The sequence below is a fragment of the Dipodomys ordii genome, unplaced genomic scaffold (assembly GCF_000151885.1).
Source record: "Dipodomys ordii isolate 6190 unplaced genomic scaffold, Dord_2.0 Scaffold59, whole genome shotgun sequence".
Classification (NCBI taxonomy): domain Eukaryota; kingdom Metazoa; phylum Chordata; class Mammalia; order Rodentia; family Heteromyidae; genus Dipodomys; species Dipodomys ordii.
The window spans coordinates 1287816-1302256 of NW_012267275.1; the positions used below are offsets into that span (position 1 = coordinate 1287816).

Genomic DNA, 14441 nt, shown 5'->3' on the forward strand with positions numbered 1-14441 from the left:
GACTTCATTTCTAGCTCCAGGGAGATTTTGTAGGCATCTGAAGGGGGGGGAGACAACTTTGAATTGTGCTCTCATTTAATTGAAAAATAACTGCCAAGTTCAAACTATAATTAGAAAAAAAAGTATTCTGCCATTATGCTTCAAGAGCTTAAATTACACTGGAACTTGTGTTGAAATTAGAATAAGAAGAAACTTAAGAAAATGGTATACAACCTGAAATAAGACAGCTACATGGACATGGACATATCTATATTAATTTATTGAGGGAGAGAGTTTAGTAGTCCTAACTTTTCATAAAGTTGTCTTTGTTTACCTGGCAATTTAAAATGCTGGCACTGTTGAAGTAAAACATACACATTAAAAAAAAAACTTTGGTCAGCTTTAAGAACTCAAAGCATGCTTACGTTTTGCATTCAGATGGTTAATGAATCCAGTGTTTTCGCAGTTGCAAGCTCGTGCACTCACTGGGCAAAAGCTGGCTGCAGGTTGCAGTAGCTCGGCGCAGGACAGACATTAATTATATTTCCCACTTTTTTCAATAATGTTTGGCTACTGTAAGTTCAACTTTTTTCTTGAAATTTTTCCATTTTCTGTTTCTTTTAATAGTGAGAACTTCATATGGGGTTACCAGGAAGAGGGGAGAGGGGAGGGGTGGAGGGTACTTGTTCTCTACTCAAAAGTTGTAAGTGGTTAATAGAGGGTGTAACTTGGGATGTCTTTTAAGGGTAATTCTATAATATTTTTAGAGAATATGGTAACATTTTATGAGTAAAACTCTGCTTTTTTTTTTTGCAAATGAAGAGGCCGCTAGGCATTTGCCTTAACCACAACCTTTCTCAGCTTCTCTCTCTCTCTCTCTCTCTCTCTCTCTCTCTCTAACTTTGATTCATTCGGGGGTGAGTGGGGTTTCATTTATTTATTTATGTGTTCCTCCTTCATAGCCTAGGGTTTGGGTGGCACTTTCTTGGCCTCTTCAAGCTCGGGGCCCTGATGTCAGGCCTAGTTCCTCCGGGGCTGAGGTGGCCTGGGGGTGGGAGGAGGGGGTGCAGGCTATGTTTGGACACCCAGGGCACAGACCTGGAGGGTCTCACCCCCCAGATCTCCTCGCAGAGTGGGCTGTGAATGTGAACCAGCAGGCTAAGATGTGCCGGGCCGGGGCGCGTGTGACTGCCAGAAGAGCTGCATTGTGTTGGGTGCGCGGTGGCTCGGCGATGTTTGCAAGCCCTCTGGATGCACATTGCCTCTTTTCTCTCTTTCTTTTTGTCAGCGGTTCAGCGAGGAAGAATGCCTCCAACCCAGCCCAACCCCGGCCAGTACGCACTCACCAACGGGGACCCTCTCAATGGCCACTGCTACCTGTCCGGCTACATCTCGCTGCTGCTGCGCGCCGAGCCCTACCCCACGTCGCGCTATGGCAGCCAGTGCATGCAGCCCAACAACATCATGGGCATCGAGAACATCTGTGAGCTGGCCGCGCGCCTGCTCTTCAGCGCCGTCGAGTGGGCCCGCAACATCCCCTTCTTCCCGGATCTGCAGATCACCGACCAGGTGTCCCTGCTCCGCCTCACCTGGAGCGAGCTGTTCGTGCTCAACGCGGCCCAGTGCTCCATGCCCCTGCACGTGGCGCCGCTGCTGGCCGCCGCCGGCCTGCACGCCTCGCCCATGTCCGCCGACCGCGTCGTGGCCTTCATGGACCACATCCGCATCTTTCAGGAACAGGTGGAGAAGCTCAAGGCGCTGCACGTGGACTCGGCCGAGTACAGCTGCCTCAAAGCCATCGTGCTGTTCACGTCAGGTGAGGCTGCGCTCGCGGGGAGGGCAGGCCGCGCGGGGGACGGGCGCACAGGCATCGCCGAGCCAGTCCGGGCCTGGCCGCCTGCGCCTCCGGGGGGCCGCTACGGCCCCGCCGCGGGGTGAGACTCGGCCTTCGCCGGACCTTGGCACTGGCCTGGCTCAGCGGCCTCGGCGCGGGGACGCTGCGGCCCTGCTGCTGCCATCTTAGGAGGGCGATGGTGCGGGGAGCCGAAGCGGCGCGGGTACGAGCGGCCGGAGGCCTGGCCCTAACCGCCCAGACCCCCGCGCGGCCACGCGGCTGGGGCGAGCGTGCGTCTGGGGAGAGGGGAGAGCGGGGCGGGGGGAGGCGGTGTTGTGTGTCTGTCTGGCTGCGTGTGTGCGCGATGTGCCTGTGCCTGTGTGTGGTGTGCGGGTGTGTATGTATGTGTATGCGGGAGCCAGAGCTGAGCTATTCTGGGGGAGGAGAGCGCGAAGGAGAGAAGGTGGGAATGTGGCTTCCTACTCTGTGTGGCACGCTCATCTAGTCTCACTAGATGAGTTTCCCTACAGAAAAGAGACCCAGAAAGAGGAGGACAGGGAAGAATACCGACAAATAAATCATAAATAATCCCACTTTATTGCTGCCTGATTTTCCCTTATCGGAAACCATTCATGTTTGCAGTTGCTGAGGTTATTGAGGGTCGTAAAAAACGGATTCGATCTAAACAAGAAAGATAAAAAACAAAAGCAATATTGTAGAACCCGCAAGCAGGAGAGGATTCCTGGCCTGGAGATAAATTTCATAGCAATGCAAAACACGCCAAACCTTGGAAATGTAAAGAAGTGCCTTAAAAATATTAAATTAAGTGTAAGCGGTGGTAACACGCATGTTAACAATTTCTCTTATGATAGATGGTTCAAATTAACTTCAAGGAAAGTGCATTAACGTTGCCTTTGAAGGTCTCTGGTCTGAGGCTCAGAGAATGCTACCCGCCTTTTATTATTGTAACCTGCAAGAGGGAAACATATAAACACCCAGGACAGCAGGTAATGGGGGGAGATATAAACAAAGCCAGAAAGGAGACTCATGGGGAACTGAGCTGCTTAGACTGGGTCTTGGACCCTGCCCACTGAGTGTATGGTTAGCTGCAGTTCTACCACCATTATTGGCACTATTGTTTTTAATTCCTCTATTCAGAGAACAAATAAACCATTCTAATAAATCTATCCTAGAGCCAGCCCTCCAAAGGGCAAATTAAAACCATTCTTGGGCAAAGAAGGCCAGACCTCTTTCCCAAGGCCTTGCTGAGCAGTAAGCAGTAGTATAATCTATCAATATTTCTTGGCTCTCATGCATGAAGAATCGTATTTACATTGTATTAAAATGACTCTTAAATTTGCACAATATTGTAATGTAGCAAATGTAGTATTAATATCGATCTGAACAGCAGATAATTTATTTAGACAAGAGAGGCTCATTTGTATGCAGGGTGACCAGAGCCATGGACTTGGACTGCCCCCCTTTTACTTTCAGTGAAAATGCAGGTCCGCTAGTGAAAGAGGGAGTTTTCTTTGCAAGAGGATAAAGTATGAACCTTAAAACAAATGGAAGATTTATTGAATAGCCTCCTCGGTGTTTGAATGCATTTTATCTTAATAAGTCTTCTTGATGGAAACGTGTTTTTCAAAAGTGACAAAGAGTCTGGGAAGCAGCGACCAGGCTCCTTTAGCTCTGGCAGGCCTGGGGCCTGGCTGGCTTTCCACTACCAGGCTCTTTAGCCAAATTCATCAGGAACCAAGCCAGTGTCAGAGAAGCTGGGGTTTTAAAATCTCATCCAGAGAGGTGTCTTGAAACAGAAATGTGGCTTGGAGCTGGACAGAAGTCTTCTCAAGAAAGCTCTCTCCTCTCTTGTCCCAGTTCCCCCTAAGATTCTTTGAACACTCTTGACTTTGCTGATCTCATGCCCTTTCTCAGAGAGAGGGGAAGCCTGTGCAGCCCACAAGGAACCCTGTGGAATTATTCATGATTTTCTTTTTTAACTTTTCATGCTAAAACATTCCTATGAAAAGTAGTCCTTAAAAAAAAAGTTTTGCAAAGAAGTTTCTTGGACCAAGTCTTAAGGTACAAGGGGTGCCTAAACGTGAACAATAACATTATTTGGTTGAAGAATGCAAGCAGAATATCTGAAAATTGAAATAGAGCTGTCAGTAGTAATTCACCCTCCCCTCCATATAACACATTTCCACTTTTGACTAAACTTGTTTTGATTGCCAGCCAGAAGGGAATTCATGGGAAGCCTTCTCAAAGTCATCCAACTTTTAAGCAAACTTTGAGTGATGGAAAAGACAATTTTAGCCATATTGTCCAATGTAGTTTGCTCTGGCTAAGTATTTGAGGTTGGCATGGGGATCCCCCATGGTGGTTTTCACATTTGGCCTCCGGATGGTATGTTTAATCCTTAATATTCTGGACAGCATCCAAAGATTAGGTCGTGACCTGAACTTACTTAAAAAAAAAAGATTACTTAATTCATATACCTAAATATTCCTTCAAATAAATGAGACTGTCTCTGAAAAGAGCCATCTAGTTAACATAAATACAATAAATCCATTTTCAGCACAATAATAACTTTGATTTCTAGTTATGGTAGCTGATTACATCTATATTTCCTGAACACTAAACTCTTCTGAATGCATAACATGAAATACATTCTCTGCACTACAAAGGCTAGGCCGGGAGGGCCTGAGCAGTAATGGTTATTTATTTACATAATTTCTTTTCCATACACTGTAGAAGAAATATTGAGGGTTCCCACATTGACACTATCATATAAAAAGTGAGACATGGGTTTTGTACACTCTGTCTCCTTTCCTTATCTGAAATATAACTCATGGTGTGTAAATATGTACTGCTTCACATCCCCTGCTCACCTAGCTTATCCACCCAGACCCACCAATTAATTGATTGGAGAGTTTTCACATCCATCTGTCCACAAATGGGAGAATCCTGTTAAAGGCGAATAAACGAACACCCAGTGTAGAAGCCAGGCCAGCATCAGGGCTTCTGCTGGAGGGAGGTCACAGGGTTGGTTAACTGGTACCTGGCAGGCAGGCCCAGCTAAGGGCATTCTATCTCCAAAGGAAAAAAGAAATGGAAGCAGCCAGCACAGGGCCCATGCAGAACTTTGCAGTGCTTGTCTCTCTTGGAGTGTCCTATCTTGAAGTTCAGAAAGTGATCTTTCACTTGAGGAACTATAATCATAAATATCACATAATTGCTTTACTAACCTCAGGAGATGTCATAGGGATCTTTAAAAAAATCTGCTGGGCTATAAGTGGGATCTTTTCCTATTTCATTGTGTGGCAGAGAGTGATGCATGGCATAAGGAACAGATAGTGCACGTAAAGCAAGATCTATGTAAATACGGGTCCGCATAATAGTCATTCAGTGGGGCCATATGAGTGAGCAAACCCAAAAGCTGACCTCAGAGTCCTCTTTCTAAGCAGTGAAGCCCCTAAGACGTACTGTCCTGGCCCTGGGGTCCATTAAAACCTCACTGGCTTCTCAATTCAGGTAGCGTTGAATGCACCCAACCAGCTGGCTGGAGCAATCAGACATCTATGAGGAATCCAGTTTGGATCTGAGGTCAAAGGAAAACTTGCCTCAGAAGTTCTTAAATTATCACTAGTTTTATTTGTATTTTTGCTGGAGGCCACATCCTTGAAGATGAATGCGTTGTGAACCCTAGTTCTTGAAATACAAGGATATACAACTCAGAAACTCAGGAGACACCGGCTTTGCTTTGAATCATTTGTTGTGTCTTCTTAGGGTCACTTTTGCCCAATCACAGTCATATGGTGTCCTTTTGGGGGCATTGCCATACATAAATTTTCCTCCAGATTTCCATATTAGCAAACTCTGCCTTTGATCTTTAGTCAACCTCCTAACTAAATAAGGGCTCTTCTGTGATCTTCCTGATTTAAAATTTTACTGTTAATATAAAGGCATCATGAGTTTGTGACTAAAAAGAAAGCCTTCCCCCATTCTATTCCTCCGATGCCATTTGCTTACCTCTAGTTGGTTAATAGAGGATATTCTATGGTCTTGAAATACTTTTAGAGGACCAAGGAGGGCGTTGGTTGCCGTGGTATAAGCACCCAAAGTTTGAGATGCCATAATTTTGTAAGGTGCCTTTTTCTCCCTTAGTCCTGACACAGGAAATCCATCTCCTAAATCCTTCCTTAATTCCCCTCTCCTCTAGTTCTGAGATGGGCTGCAGCTGCTGCCTCTAACCCAGCTTTGTGTCTGATCACTGAAGATGTTTCCTTTCTACAGCCTGGAGTAACTGAGCCATATTCCTTCTGATTATTATACAGCTTACAGAGATGTGACCAATTTTCAATTACTTGATCTACAGCACAGATAGAAGTGTACATTCTCACTGAGGATTTGTTGCAGAATCCTTGTGTGCATAGATAGTGGATCTTAAATCCTGTATTGCAAAAGCAGAGACTTGATCTGATTCTGGGTACTGGCAGCCCAAGATTCCTACGAGTGCCACGTGTGTTCACTACACAATTTACATTCTCCTTGAGCTTTCTGGTTGAGGTCATTTGGGTCTGAGAGAAGACTCCAAGAAGTCTTTAAGAACTGCCTGCAGTTTACTTATTTTTTGGGGGGGGATCTTGAACACCCCAAAATCAGGGGCAGAGGGTACAAAAATCCTGCGTTTAATGAGCACAGCTAGAAAGATGCTCCCCTGCAGGCGAGAACAGGTTGCTACACACTGCAAACATGGCTCCAGCGTCGTACATTATTTAATCCAAAGGTGAAAGAGGAAAAACAAAGGGGCTAGAGAGGTTGCTTCCTCTACATGTATGTGCATTTCTCTCCTCCTCCCCTAGGCTAGATGGTGGTGGGGGTGGGAGGTTTATTTGTATAGGGGCAGGAGGAAGAGAATTGTGAAGAAGGAAGCAGAAAGGGAGGATTTCTTTTCCTTCTTTTTTCCTTCTTTGATTTCTTCTTTTTACCTTTTCTCCTAAAAAAAAGTAATAATAATGGCATGTTGTTTGTCCCCTTGTTGCTCACTGGACTAACCATGTGCCCCCTTTCCCTGTCTCTTCCTCCTGTGGCTGCTCCGGCAGATGCCTGTGGCCTGTCGGATGCCGCCCACATCGAGAGCCTGCAGGAAAAGTCCCAGTGTGCATTGGAAGAATATGTGAGGAGCCAGTATCCCAACCAGCCCAGCCGCTTCGGCAAACTGCTGCTGCGACTGCCCTCCCTGCGCACAGTGTCCTCCTCTGTCATTGAGCAGCTCTTCTTCGTCCGCTTGGTAGGTAAAACCCCCATCGAAACTCTCATCCGAGATATGTTACTGTCTGGGAGCAGCTTCAACTGGCCTTACATGTCCATCCAGTGTTCCTAGACCTTGGGCACTTCCCATCTTCCCCTGCTTCCCCTAGAGACTCAGAGGACTCACCCAGGCCAAGGACCCCAAAGCCTCGGGTACTCTGGTGAGGTGGACCAGGCAGGCCAGCCGAGGGGGAGGTGGGCTGGGGACAGAAGCAGCCACTCAGCAAAAATGCATCCTGAGCTGCAAACCTAGGAGAAAAAGAGACTCTTTTAGGATCAGATCTGTGAGCACGTTGGAAAGGAAAGAAAAAGGATTTTTCTTTCTGGTGGGAAAATGAAAACAAAAGAAAAAAAACAAGGAAGAGAGGACCATGAAAATTTTAATAAAATAGAAGGAGACTGGTGGACCTTCCAGGATTTCTTGTGGATGGATGTGGATATATTCTGTACAGAAAACAACACATATGGAAGTGGACTGAATCCTATGTAGACACACACACAAACACACACACACATACACACACACACACACTGAACATTGTTATTCATTTTGTAAAATACTAGTCTTTATTTTCATTTTTGTAAAATTTAAACATCGTATGCGCATAAAGAAAAAAGGAAACAAGAATTAGGGGAAAATAACATTTTCCAAATAATTATAAAAATTGTCCTGTGTCTATGTATCTATATCTGTTTTGTATTTTTTTCTGGTTCCAAACCAGATTTCCTGTGATTCTATACTAATAATTTTGATATAACCCTTTGCTTCTTATAATGAGTGCGATATATGTTGTCGAGGCTGTTCTTCAAGAATTAAAATTGAAGTGAAAATTTAAACAAAAATAAAAGAATTTAGCAAAATCCATGTGTCTGGTTGTTTGACCTGTGTCTCAGTGCAGAACCCTTCCTGGTTAATTGCTACTTGTACAATTGTAAGGTTTTTCTGCGAGCCTGGGGGGGGGGGCGGGGATCTTTTGAGGTTGAAGACCACATTGGCTATATTCATTTCTTAAAATTAACTGTTGTCTTGGTTTTGTGTATATGAGGGACCAGGCTTAGCATAGGCTGTTGTCTGTGGAGATAACAGGGTGCCTTGTTCATGGGCTTTGCGGGAGCTGAGGGCAACCCTGGGCACAGTTGGGTGGGGCATCAGACATTTTCTCGAGGCATTAAGCATCTGGGCATTTGGCCTGGTTGAATGACCAAGTGTCAGCACTGGGAGCCTGAATAGAGTTGGGAGCTTGTGGGAGAGGTTTTGGAGAGGCATGCAAGTAGAGAAGCAGAAAAGGAGATGGTCACACAGATGCTTCTGAACCCTGGACAATGGATGCCAGCCAGCGGCTGGAGTGTCATGACCCTCCTCAGATCAGTGATACAGAGCTGGAGCCCAGACATTTGTGTTCTAACTTTGCTTCCTTTTATGGTCCCCTGAAGATCTGTCTATGCGTTGCTCTTCCCTCTAGCTCCTGCCACAGGACTTCCCAGAAGGGTCCTGGAGTGCCAGTCATTGAATAGAAGTCACATCCCCCGTGTGGCACTTAGAGGGATGGACCTGGAACCCAGGCATAGTTGTTAGGAAGCAGAGTGAGAGTGATTTCTTCCCAGAAGCACCATTCAGGTCCTAGCAGCCCTTGAAGGACAGAAACCTCCCCTTGAGGCGGCTAGTTGGGTGTGTGTGGGGGGCAGCTCTCTGTAACAGCTTTCGGAGCATGAATGTTTTATAGGATCTGAGCTGGAGCTGTGAGAACACATACTGCCAAGGGAGCTCTTTCTTAACGTATTAATAAAGCCAGATCTTTAAAAATAACACCCCTCACACCCTTTCCTACCTCCCCCGCCCCCCCCCCAGCCGAGACAGGCCCCTGGGTGAGAGGAGAGCTTCAGTTTCAGAAGTCACTGGCAATCTTTTCCTTTCAATTTTCTGCCTGGAAGTCTCCAGGTTCTTCCCCCTCCCCAAATGCATTAATGAGCTCGTACACCCCAACCAGCCTGAGGTTTTTAGTATTCTAGGTGCAGCACCGCCTGTGCAGAGTGGGGCTCACAGTAGAGATGTTACTGCTGGTCCAAAAAGCCAAAGCAGAACCCTTGGGGACAGCGTAGACCGGGGCAGCTAGGTAGACCAATACCACCCCATCCTGGCCACCTCCTTTGTACCACATGCAGAAATATGTTTGTGTTCAAGTGGACTCTCTGCAGGTTGGGCACCCAAACAGGAAGGCCTCGCGAGAGCTCATATTTAATGCAGACCCAAGGAGTATTTAGGAGCCATCCCAGGTTGGCTTGAGACAGAATGTGGGGATTGGGGTGGGGTGGGCTGCAGCTATGCCGCCGAGGGGGAGGAGAAGCAAGCTGCTTCCTGGAGCTCACCGATCTTTCCTGTCTTACTTGAAATGAGATGTAAATATATTCATTACAATGTGATCCCTCTGATGAAAACAGATAAACATTTTTGTAGGTCGAAAACGTACTTTTCAATTAATTTCAATATGGAGGCCCAAACACAAGCTCAATGCTAAGCGCTGAGCATAGTGAGTGCCGGAGACCTGAGGTACAAGAGACTCTTGCTGGGTGTATGGAGGTGACAGTGTCGGCCTAACTCTTGCTTGAGAGATCCACAGCACTGCCCATGGCCTGGGGAATCCAGATGGCCTTTCTATGGCCTGGGCCTAAACCTAGACAGCTTGCATAATGAGAGGCCTCCCCAGGGTCTCACAGTCTCCCTTATGAAATCCTCTAGGAGCCAGGAAAACCTGGAGCTGAGGGGAAAGAGGAGTTTAAGGTACTCCAGTTCTTTTGGGGATCCTGCACAGTGGGTTTCTCCTGTTATCTTTTTGATGCCTAGGATGGTCTCCATGTGCATTACACAAGGAGATCTGTTACACCAGGAGATCTGTGGGGTTGTGTGAGAGAGGGGGGGGCAGGCTCAGGGGTCATTGTGTGTCAGTGCTGGATAAGGCTGCCGCTCGGCAGGCAGCAGTAACCCAAAAGCTTTCCTCTAAGAGAAAGTTTAAAAGCCAGGATGGAAGAACCTTACCGCAGGTTGATCCTTTTGATAACGGGGAAACTCTGAGCACTCTGAAGGCTTCCTCTGGCTCCTGGCTAGGTTGTTTCTGAGGGGTTGAGGGCTGAGGGGTCTGAGGTCTGTGGTCCTGAGGACAGGCAGCAATAATACCCAGGTCCTGGATTTACTCGGACTGTCCCAGAGGCCGTGGACAGGAGGTGAGGTGGAGCAGGTGGGAAGCCTCCTCTGTCTGGGTGGCCGCCAGGAAGCTGCTGAACAACGGAGCCCACCTTCATGACAGGCACCAGGGGGAGCCGTGGAACCCCGGTGTGAGGCTGCAGGCCAGAAGGTGGCCCGGAGTTTGGGAGAATCCAGCTGCATTAACTGGGTGTGACAGGAGTGAGGGGTTCCCAGAGAGCCAGAGGAAATACGTTTTGAAGTTGAAGAGCACTGTGGAAAGAAAGGTGCCTTTCCTTTCAAAATCACCTATGACCAAGCAATGCTTTTCTAGTCTAAACACTTGCTGGACAACTGAGAACTTTAAGGGCTTTGAAGCAGATTACAAAAGGCCACAAGCTTTGCTGAGAACCCGAAGAAAGCCTATCTCTGGACGCACTCTCCTCCAAGAATTGCTAGGGAATGAAGCTGTACCTTTTCAGCTCCAGATTTGAGACCTGGCACAAATAAGGGAAAGTATGGCCTTTGCTGAGCCTCATCCACCCCCATCCGTCCCAACCTAGCACTAGCCTGGATGAAAAGAAGCCCAGAGGTGAAGAATTGGGTCTCCCAGTGTACCAGAACTGCCTTAATTTGTCAAACTCTACCCCTCAGTTTTTGGGGGGCTCTCTGCCTTGGGCATAGGTAGGGTCTTTGTAGGCTTCAGGAGGCCCAACCTCTCAGCTTTGTACCCGAGGATCTGGAGCCTGGGGGTTCACTTGTCCACTTGGAGCATACAAAAGAGTTTCTTTTCTTTCTTTCTTCTTTTTTCTTTTTAAATCTCACACTTTTCCCTTCACTCCTCTTTATAACTCCTCCAGTGACTACATCGACTCCTGAGAGCTTTATGATTCCTTAAAATCACTCACTAAATGTTTCTGCAAATAAGAGACCTTGAGCAGCATGAGGAGGGAGTGGAGAGGAGGATACAAGTGGGAACTAATAAAACTCATGTTAAAGGGGCTGCTCAGGATCTGTGGCATCACTGGGCCCTTTACTTAGGAAGCCAAAGAGTTGTATTCTTAAATGAGTTAAAGACCCATTTACCTCTGTCGTGTTCTATTCATCAAGCCACAAGTTGAGACTTCCTAACATGAAACTATTTGTTTGCTTACACAACCAGCTGGGTGCAATTTCACGTCTCAGATATCTATCTGAAAGCGCCTCTCATTTATTATCTCTTCTTGTCAGTGAATCTATTTTCTAGCGCCCCCCTCCCCCATTTGGAGTTTGTATTTATTTATTTATTCATTTATTTATTTATTTATTGTGGGACGTCATTGCCTGGGGGAGGACCTGGGGCACCTGAAACACTCCCCAGGGAACAGTGGCTTTCCACACAGAGTCTGCAGCACCCAAGGGCACGTGCATTTGAAAGAAACAGAAGCCCACCAGGCCACAGCTAATTCTAGCTGGCTGGTGGGAGAACCAGGGTGTGGTTCGGGCAGTGGGTGGGCCTGACGACTCTGCCGGTCTGCCTTTTTGCTTGAGAGCCCTCCCTGCTGACACTCCCAGTGTAAGCTGCAACCACCTGTTCCAGGGAGAGGATGGAGGTGTATGTGCAGAGTGGGGGAGGCAGTGGGAGGTGAGCCAGGATACTTTCCCCGAAATGGCTTCGGATTTGAGAGATGGTGTCACAAAGCCTCACCTAATCCCATGGGGCCAATTTCTTCTTCTGAGGGCAGAGCCTAGAGTGAGTAACCAAGATGTAAATAGTTGCCTGATGGATTGGGGGAGGGGGCAACGCATTTATTGTGTGTTTGAGGGGAGAAGGCTGCACGTGGTTTCAATTTTGAAGCACAAAGAAATAACACGCAATGCAGAAAATAGGTTTATGAATGTAATTGAGAGGAAAGAAAACAATTAACACGGTGCAAGGTTGCACACTGGATTCCCCACCCCTCGCTTTCCCTTCTATCCAAATTTTGAGAAATTGGGGCATGTGAATAGAGTGGGTTTAAGCAGTAAGATTCTGCTGACAGGGGGAACCCCTGATGGGAATCGCAGTGATAGCAGGATAATGGTGTCTATCCATCTCCTGGACTGCTAAGGCCTCTTCTAACCAAGCTGAAAGCAAAGGATCAAATCCCCATGTCCAACATACAAAACACCCCCAGTTGTAAAGGAGGAAAGGAGCAAGGGTGCCTGAAAGAGGCGGGGGGGGGGGGGGGGGGGGTAGAGAGAGAGAGAAAGAGAGAGAGAGATTTCTCTAAGAAAGATCAGGCTGGTCTCTGCAAGCCATCCTATTGTGTTGATTTAGGAAGACATTTGCTGTATATAACGTTTAAGGCTGATAATATCATCACACAGCCAGATAAATAAAGCATTGGCCCAATTGTGGGGTCAACGATCGATCTCTGGGCTCAGAGGAAAAAGGAAAGAGATAGGGTTGTGTGTGCGATGTTCTATGTGTGCTTGTCAGTCAGTATGCAGGAGCCCGAGTGTGTGTGAGTGTCAGGGTGTATGAGAGCGAGAGAACCAAGACTTCAGCTGGCCAGGAGGCTCATTAGCATTCCTAACCCATGGACCTGCGCTGACAACTAACAGAGATATCCCGCTCACCACCAGGCCTCCTCTCCTTTTGTCTTCAGATCTGGTGGAGAAAAAGATTTCTCGGTGGAAGCTGGAGCCTGAACTTCCATGACATTGTTGGGAATTCAGTTTAGATGATGATGATGGTGGTGGTGGTGGTGGTGGTGGAGATAGAGATAGAGATAGATAGATAGCCTACCTGAATTATTTTGTGAGGTTTTCAACTTGCTTTTAAAAACTTCTTTTCTAAAGAGAGAACTTTTTCTTTTCCCTCCCTCCCTCCCTCCCTTCCTTCCCCTCTTTCTTCCTTCCTTCCTTCCCCTCTTTCTTTCTTTCTTCCTTCCTTCCTTCCTTCTTTCCTTTCTTTCTCTTTTCTCCAAGTGTAATGCTTCTTGAAACTCTGAGCTTAAATGAAAGGGAAAATTCTCTGAAAATATTTTGCCATTTTTTTTCTTGTTGACAGGAAGATAGGTGGATGTTTATGCGTTTGTCTCACATAAAAATGTAAAGCTGGTACTTTATTTTCTTTTTCTAGAGTATAGAAACCAGGGGTTGCTTGTGGGTTTTTTTGTTTGTTTCTCTCCTTTCTTCCATTTGGTTTGCTTTTGTTAGGAGACAAAATTCATTTTATTTTGTAAAATAAACATTTTGCTTACTACTTTATCATCCCTTGTTGTCTTAAAATAGATCTTTCAATTCCACATAAAATCTACTTTCGTATTAACTATCAGGAAAGTGTAATTTTGGACACTTCTAAGAAACGTTATTTAAAATTATATTCATCCATGAAGTTTTAATCACCATTATAGCTATTGTTGTTGTTGTTGTTGGAGGAAGTGTCTTTTCACCATACTTCATAGGGATAAATACGTATCGGCTTTTCTACCCTTGATCCTGTTCCTTGAACTCCATAAAACTAGGCAGATAGTTTTACATCAGAGTGTACAAATTATCCCCTGTTGACAGATGTTTGTCACTTAGTAACTTCTTTCCATGTTTTCTTCCCCTCCCCTAAGCCTTCTTTCCAGCTTGCTTTGTTGTTTTAAAATATGCATGTCTCTCACTGGAATGCCAGTCACGAGTGCAAACTTTGTGTCCAACCTCCCACATGAAATGATCCTTTTAGAGGGAACTCGATATGTCTCAATCTGCACTTCACTCAGAGCCCTCTGGGTTCGGGCCACTCACTCACTGGTCCTGGCTCCAAAATAACTCAGCAGCAACGAGTTGCCAACCAAAAAGCCCCTTGAATGTCTCCCAGGAAAGAAATATAGCTCCCATAATTAAAGGAGGCAACGGCCAGAGGGGGAATGCAGTCGGCAGCCAAAAAAATAAAAAAAGTAAGAGTTTTATTTATTTGCTGATTGGACTGGGGTTGTCATGAGCAGCAGGTTTATCCACGCTGGAAGTGTATGCTTCTGCAGGTGGGAGAGGCGGATGAAAGGAAGGGGAGGGGGAGGATGACAGCAAGCAGGATGGGTGAGGGAGACCAGGCCAACTTCTGGCGAGAGAAAGTAATCTCTGAGGGACAATGTGCAGTAATTTCCTAGCAGTGGATTTGAGTAA

At 46.4% G+C, this 14441-nt stretch overlaps 1 protein-coding gene across 1 annotated transcript; it reads left to right on the plus strand.

Annotated features, from left to right (window-relative positions):
• Positions 1 to 479: 479 nt before the first annotated feature.
• LOC105989809 (COUP transcription factor 1) lies at positions 480 to 7467 on the plus strand. Its single transcript, XM_013022021.1, has 3 exons — positions 480 to 554; positions 1268 to 1795; positions 6919 to 7467. Exons 1-3 carry the CDS (start codon positions 542 to 544, stop codon positions 7197 to 7199), a joined length of 822 nt encoding a protein of 273 aa, XP_012877475.1. The 5' UTR covers positions 480 to 541; the 3' UTR covers positions 7200 to 7467.
• The last annotated feature ends 6974 nt before the right edge of the window (positions 7468 to 14441 follow it).